The sequence below is a fragment of the Stegostoma tigrinum genome, chromosome 12, assembly GCF_030684315.1.
Source record: "Stegostoma tigrinum isolate sSteTig4 chromosome 12, sSteTig4.hap1, whole genome shotgun sequence".
Classification (NCBI taxonomy): Eukaryota; Metazoa; Chordata; class Chondrichthyes; order Orectolobiformes; family Stegostomatidae; genus Stegostoma; species Stegostoma tigrinum.
In genome coordinates this window covers 75,250,243-75,257,282 of record NC_081365.1, presented here as the reverse complement: position 1 = coordinate 75,257,282, position 7,040 = coordinate 75,250,243, and the positions used below count along the sequence as shown (strand labels likewise).

General features: G+C 42.3%; 1 protein-coding gene across 1 annotated transcript in view; it reads left to right on the top strand.

Annotated features, from left to right (window-relative positions):
• Window positions 1–1,008: 1,008 nt before the first annotated feature.
• The window catches only part of LOC125456801 (coiled-coil domain-containing protein 122-like), a 48,346-nt gene continuing 42,314 nt past the window's right edge, over window positions 1,009–7,040 (top strand). Inside the window, exon 1 of the mRNA XM_048540208.1 lies at window positions 1,009–1,112. Coding sequence (XP_048396165.1) covers window positions 1,058–1,112 — 55 coding nt within the window. The 5' untranslated portion in view covers window positions 1,009–1,057. The remainder of the gene's footprint in view (window positions 1,113–7,040) is intronic.

Here is a 7,040-nt window from a genome sequence, read left to right as displayed (position 1 = left end):
TGTTACATTCTCAGATATCCACAGCTGACTCCTACTGATTTGTTAAAGTGTGCTCACCACTGTGATATTTTGTTAATATAATTTCAATTTAACAACTCGAAAGTTACAGATAGTAAAGAAAATATTTTGATATTTGTATTTTAATAGCACATTTTGTCTTGAAGTGTTATCACTGTTGAAATGTTAGGAAACGTTCAAACAGTTGTAAATAGTAAGATCCCGTAATTTAATATGAGCAAGTCAAACTTTTTTATTTTGGCGATCTTAGCTGAGGAAGAAATATTTAGCCAGTACACTTGGAGACAGGTAACTCTTGACAATGTGCAACATGCGTTTCTCGCCAGTAAGCGAGATGGGACCCAGGCGCAAGTGCTGAGCACCGAGGTTGATTGACAGATAACACGGCGTGAAACTGGATGAACACAGCAGGCCAAGCAGCATCAGACGAGCAGGAAAGCTTGACGTTTCGGGTCGGGACCCTTCTTCAGAGGTTGATTGACATCTGGGTTTGTTCAACATGTAAGATTGTGTTTGGCTTTGGAGGAGGAGGAAATTGGAAAATAAACAACTTTCCATATAAGACAAACAGAAGACGATAATGTATTCAAAAAATTGGAGAATATGGGTGAATTACTATGACGGGTAGTAGAAAAATGCTCTCATGCAATAATAAACATGCCTTAGCATGAAGCAATGCTGAAAGGAAACACAAAAACAGAAATTGCTGGAAAAGCTCAGCAGGTCCGGCAGCATCTGTGGAGAGAAATCAGAGTTAAAATGTTTCGGGTTCAGCGAACCTTCCGCAGAAGCCTCTTTTGAGAGGAGACAGTCTGCGTTTGTGGGGTTCGAGAATGGGTTGTGGTCACTTTTATTAAGACTGAAGGGCAGTTGCTGGTACTCACTCTCTGTCATGCAGCTCCTCCATGGCCATGACCGGTGGTTGGGATTTGGGCGGGAAAAGGTGCGGCTCGCGGATCGGCGGTTAACGGCTTCGAGCCTCCTCGCGAGGCCGGGGCTGCGTGACAGACATCGAGAGGGACACGGAAAGGTGCTAAACATGCAGCCAAATTATCACCTGACAGGCTGCATCATGTCCCAAGAAAACATCAAAGGTAAGCTATCTTGCCTTATTTCCTGAAAAAAAAACAACAAAAAATTGGCGTGAGATGTTCAGTTAAAATCGGAAACACAGTGGGGTGGAATGAAAGCCGCAGTGAGGGGGCAACCGGTTTTCTGAGGTCGCTGTGCCCTGCAGGGGAGGAAGGAAAAGAGGTTGGCACCACACCAAGCCTTTCCGCCGTGTTAATGCCTCAGAGTGTTTTTAATTCACCCCACCTAGCACTATTTTAGTGTCCCCTCCGTTGTGCAGAGTTTGAGTTGGGGCTTCCTTGTTCTCTTAGGGCAGAGAGCACATTCATCAGAGCAGAAACTCAAACTCTGGAAGTTATTGAAGTTGAAAGATAGTTGGCACATTTCTTCACCACTTACATTCTTGTTTTTTTTGCTTTTGCAGTCCTTCAGGAGTTGTGTCTTATTGCCACAAAGAGCATTTTGCATGTGGCATAATTGGCTCATTGCTGTGCTGAGGTTAAATGATCCACTATACCCCCATATTTAAGAACAGAAAGCAAGCAAGTGAGTAAAAGGGAACATGGCATTATTAGTGCAAAATCTACCAGTCAATTTGTGCTACTTCATTGTTAGTTTCACAAAACTGGCATCTCTTCTTATCTTGCCTACAATTTTCCTGAGGATGTTGCCCATGTGGGAGGTAATAGCCTAGTGATATTGTCACTGGACTGTTAATCCAGAGACCCAGGTAATGTTCTGGATACCAGGCTTTGAATCCTACCTTGGCAGATGGTGGAATTTGAATTAAATAAAATGTCCGGAAGTAAGAATCTAATGATGTCCATTGACAGTTGTTGGAAAAGCCAATCAGGTTCATTAATACCCTTTAGGGAAGGAAACTGCTATCCTTACCGGTCTGGCTTACATGTGACTCCAGACCATGAGCAGTGTGGTTGACTCATAACTGCCCTCTAGGCAATTGAGGATGGGCCTAGCCAGCAACACACTCGTCCCCTGAATGAATAAATTTAAAAAAAAACATGTACATGATTGTCCTACAAAACTTACCACATGAAGTTTAAGCCTGGATTTTCTGATGGTCATCAGTCAATATTCCCATTGATCCTGGGAGTTGCATACAGAGTTCCTTCGGAATCTCCAATGTAGAAGACTCCAAAGAAATTTCCTGGGAAATTCAAGAATCTGCTGGCCAATGCCCCTACACCTGGATCCCTGAAAGACTCCATTAACTTGGAGAATTTGAAGGGTTCCAACTGAAATTTAGTAAATAGTTTCTGAAGAAAATTTAGACTGTCAAGCATATCTAACACCTGGATAACCATTCAACTGACCTTACAGTTATCTCACACTATACCACCCCCAGACCCATGACACCACCAAATCCTGACCTGACAACTCTCCCCCCCCCCGCCCCCCAGAACTGACACTCCTGCCCTGCACTGGACAACACCCCCACTCCTCCCATCAGAACCTGTTCTATCCTTCACGCAAACAATCCCCATACCAACATCGTGAATATCTGTAATTCTGGACCTTTAAATTTGAGAATACTGCAGTTGAATGCTGTAAAGCAAGGTGTTTGCCTTCCTGAATTTTTGAAGGAGCCCTGATTGTATCTCTTATTGAAAATGTTGCACTCTCTCAAGAGGCAGACTCGCAATCTGTGTGACACAACCACTCCTCAGAAAATGCAGCCCTAAATCTACATTAAATGATCATCATCACATCCCTTTTAGTAACGATTATTTATGTCTGTTAATCAAATGCTGGCTTGGAAATCCAGATTTTGAGTTTACAGTCTCAGAACAAGTAGAGGACACCCACTGGAATGCAATACCCATGCTATGTTCTGTTACTACAAAACTGAGAACCAGGAGCCATTGTTGATTTTTAAGCTCAGGGTTGATGGTTGATTGGGCTTGGTGCAAGTTAGGATAAAGTGTTTTGGATGACATCAGGTTGAGGATAACTTCAAAAATACTAGTTGGGTCTACAGGCAACAGAGACATTGATGAGGATCTCAGCAGCTGTTAAGGGGTGGAGTAAAGTCATGTCACAAATGTGCAAATAGATGGTATTAGTGAAGAAACAAATGTGTGGTCAAACGCTCAATCTGAATTTACTTATGGCACAGAGGTTCCAAATAGTCCATTTCAATCTCAATTAGTTGACAGTGAGAGGGGTTGCATTCGCCAGGGAGTAGAGTTTGTGGAAAAATCTAGAGACAATGGCAACTGTCTTTCCAATATTTATCGGGAGAAAATGTTCTGGTTATCCACTGAGATAGTAAGAACTGCAGATGCTGGAGTCAGAGATAAGATTTCTGAAAAAGGGCCCCAACTCAAAACGTCAGCTTTCCTGTTCCTCTGATCCTTCCTGGCCTGGCTGTGTTCCTCCAGCTTCACACTTAGTTATCTCTATTTATCCACAACTAGATGACAAGCACTTGGTCAATTGGGAAAAAATGGAGTGGTCAAGAAGGTGATGGTTGATGTCATCAAACATCTTTTGGAAACTATTCTAATGCTTTGAATTTAGGGCAGCATATAGATGAGGAGCAGTAAGGGGGCAAGGATAATCCTTCAGGACAATAAATGGAGCAAGAAGAGAATTCATTGCAGGTGCGCCTCTGGCCATGTTCAACTAGAGAAGAATGGAACCAAGAGAGTGTAGCTTCATCCAACTGGATGATAATTGAGGGACATGGAGAATGATGGTGTAGTCAATCATACCAGAGACTGCGGACAAGTCAAGAGAATTCATTTTTTTTTTGGTGGGGGGAGCGAGGGGGCAGAGGGTGTTATGGGTTACCTTTGTCAAAGCCACATTGGATGTTGTTTGCAACTTTGTTGAAGTCACTTTTGGTACCCATGGCAGGAGCTGTTAATTGGGAATGATGGACATAGATAATAGAAATGACAACACATTGAAGGGTTTTGGAGAGAAAAACAAGATTAGAGATGGCCTGGAACTTTGCAATGATGAAGGATGAAGGGGAATTTTTTGAGAAGAGGTGACCACAGACTTGAACACTATTGGGACACCACCTGAAGCGTGAGAATCAAGGAGTTATTTGGGTATTGGTCAGCAGGGTATTGGAGATGGGGTGAAAAGAGAAAGAGCTGACTTTCACGGGCAAAGTGAGATGGAAGAGAAAGTTGGAAAAGGCATGGGTTCAGGTCAAGGTGAGGGTACCAAAGGGAAACACATTTCTGAAATACTAACTTTACCTTATTTTATTTAAATTCTTTCAAAATCAAACTCGCGTGTGATGCCAACATAAAGTAGTAATGCAGAGGTGCCAGTGTTTGCCTGGGACGTACAAGGTCAGAACTCACATGACCCCAGGTTATAGACCAACAGGTTATTTTTACAACGCAAGCTTTCAGAGACTTAGTCCTTCTTCAGGTGTTAACAAGAAGGACTGAGGCTCTGAAAGCTTATGTTGTCAAATAAACCTGTTGGACTACAACCTGGTGTTGTGTGATTTTTGACTTTGTCCACATAAAACAGACCACTAAAGAGAGTATCCACATGGTACCTTCCAGGGCGAGGTCATGTGGCTCATTGGGACTTAGCACTCATGGAAGAAGGTACTATTGGCAACATCAATAGTTAGTAATTGTCACAACACAACGTAGCACACAGATGGAGCTTTCTGGTCCCTTTCTTCAAATCCTTGATTTCACAGAGATAATTAGCCTACATTTTTAACTTATACCCTCCTATCCTACAGATTCAGGACACTGTTAATGGCAAGATTCTTGGCAGTGTGGAGGAACAGACAGATCTTGGGGCCCACATCCATAGATCCTTCAAAGTTCCACTCAAGTCGATAGGGTTGTTAAAAAGGCAAATGGTGTTTTGGCTTTCTTTGGAGGGGAAAGAGAGTATAAGAGCCGCAAGATTATACTGCAGCTGTATAAAACCCTGGATATACCACACTTGGAATATTGTGTTCAGTTCTGGTCGTCTCATTATAAGAAGGATGTGGAAGCTTCAGAGAGGGTGCAGAGGAGATTTACCAGGATGCTGCCTGGACTGGACGGCTGATCTTATGAGAAAAGGTTGAGGGAGCTAGGGCTTCTCTCATTGGAGCGAAGGATGATAGGCGACCTGATAGAGGTGCACAAGATGATGAGAGGCATAGATACAGTGGATAGCCAGAGACGTTTTCCCGGGGCAGAAATTACTATTATGATGGAGCGTAATTTTAAGGTGATTGGAGGAAGATATAGGGGAGATGTCAGAGGTAGGTTCTCTACACAGAGAGTGGTAGGTGCATAGAATGCACCGCCGACAGTGGTACTGGAGTCAGATACATTAGGAACATTTAAGTTACTCTTGGGTGGGCACATGGATGATAGTAAAATGTAGAGTATGCAGGGTAGTTTGATCTTAGAGTAGGATAATAGGTCGGCACAACATTGTGGGCCGAAGGGCCTCTACTGTGCTGTGCTGTTCTATGTTCTTTGTTCTAGAAGCAGGATGAAGAGGAAATGATATACAGTACAAAAAACAGGGATTAGATCATCCATCAATTACACAAGTTCCATGTGCCTAGTTTATTCCATTGCAATCCATTCCAACCAATGTTCTGTGATATTTGCTTCCTCTGCCTCAAGCATCAACCTTGAGACATTCGCTGAGGGGGAAGTTAGATAGTGATAGTGAGGATGTGGCACTCAGTAATTCACAGAGCAGGAAGTGAACCCAGAGAGCAGATGACATTTTTTTTATTTGAAAGGAGAGGACTCAATAGTTTTGGAGTCACAAGTCCCAGAATTCATGGAACTTGTATTTTCAGTTTCTGAAATTAATATTTGAAAATTAGCAAAAATTACAGAGCCAAAACCTAAGTCCAAATCTAAATCTAATTCACAGTTTAAGGATACAGGGTAGGCCATTGAGGCCTGAGATAAGAAATTTCTTCACCCAGCAAACAATGAGCCTGTGAGTTCCCTGCCACAGAAAGCAGTTAAGACCAAAACATTGAATATTTTCAAGAAGGAGTTAGATACAGTTCTTAGGGTAAAAGCTTCAAAGGCCATGAGCGAAAGCAAGAACAGGGTACTGAGTTGGGTAATCAGCCTTGATCATATTGAATGGCAGGGCCAAATGACCTATTCCTGCTCCTAATTCCTATGTTTCTATCTGAACAAATGTAACATAACCATTTCTGCAGTAACATCATTAAAAAAAATCCTTTGTAGGAGTCAATAGAGCAAGTGGCAGCTTAATTTTATTCTTCAGTAGATAACCAAGAAGTGTACGAAGATCACTTGGTACCTCCATCTTTATGTCAGAATTGCAGCATACAGTAGGGAACAGAATGCAGCACGACGTGAATTATTTCTTCTATATCATGGTAACTGCTGTACCTCACTTCTGATGGCTGCCATCAGACCAGCCATCTTGAGTTATTGATCCATGCCTTATTTAAAAGGAGCCCACCCTGCCATAATACCATCTCTGAAGGTAGCATTGTCTGTCAAGCTTCTAGCCTTCCTCCTTAGAACACCGTGGCATTGGAAGGAAGGTAGAAAAGCCCATTTTTTTAGGAGCATGTTCCAAATGTGTGGACACCAGCGCATCCCTGCCAGGACCAAGTTGCCATGAGACACCATTTTTCCCTCTAAGCTCTGTGGCTGTGCAGCAACCCAAAATTCCCATGCAAGCAGCATACATGTTGGCCTCTTTAAATTTTCTGTGAACAAACTCCTGTACACTTACACAAATTGATCATGCATTACAAAAGACAATTAGAGGACATGTTCTCTGTAATGAAATAGATAATGCACAGACGTAATTCTTTGTTATTGATGGATGTTAGAGAAATATGGAAGAGATGCAATCTGTGGTGATGTTATTTTCATTGAAATGATGATGACTGATATGGACATGTAGGAGCAAAGAGTGTTAATGTATTATTATATGGTGCATTGATT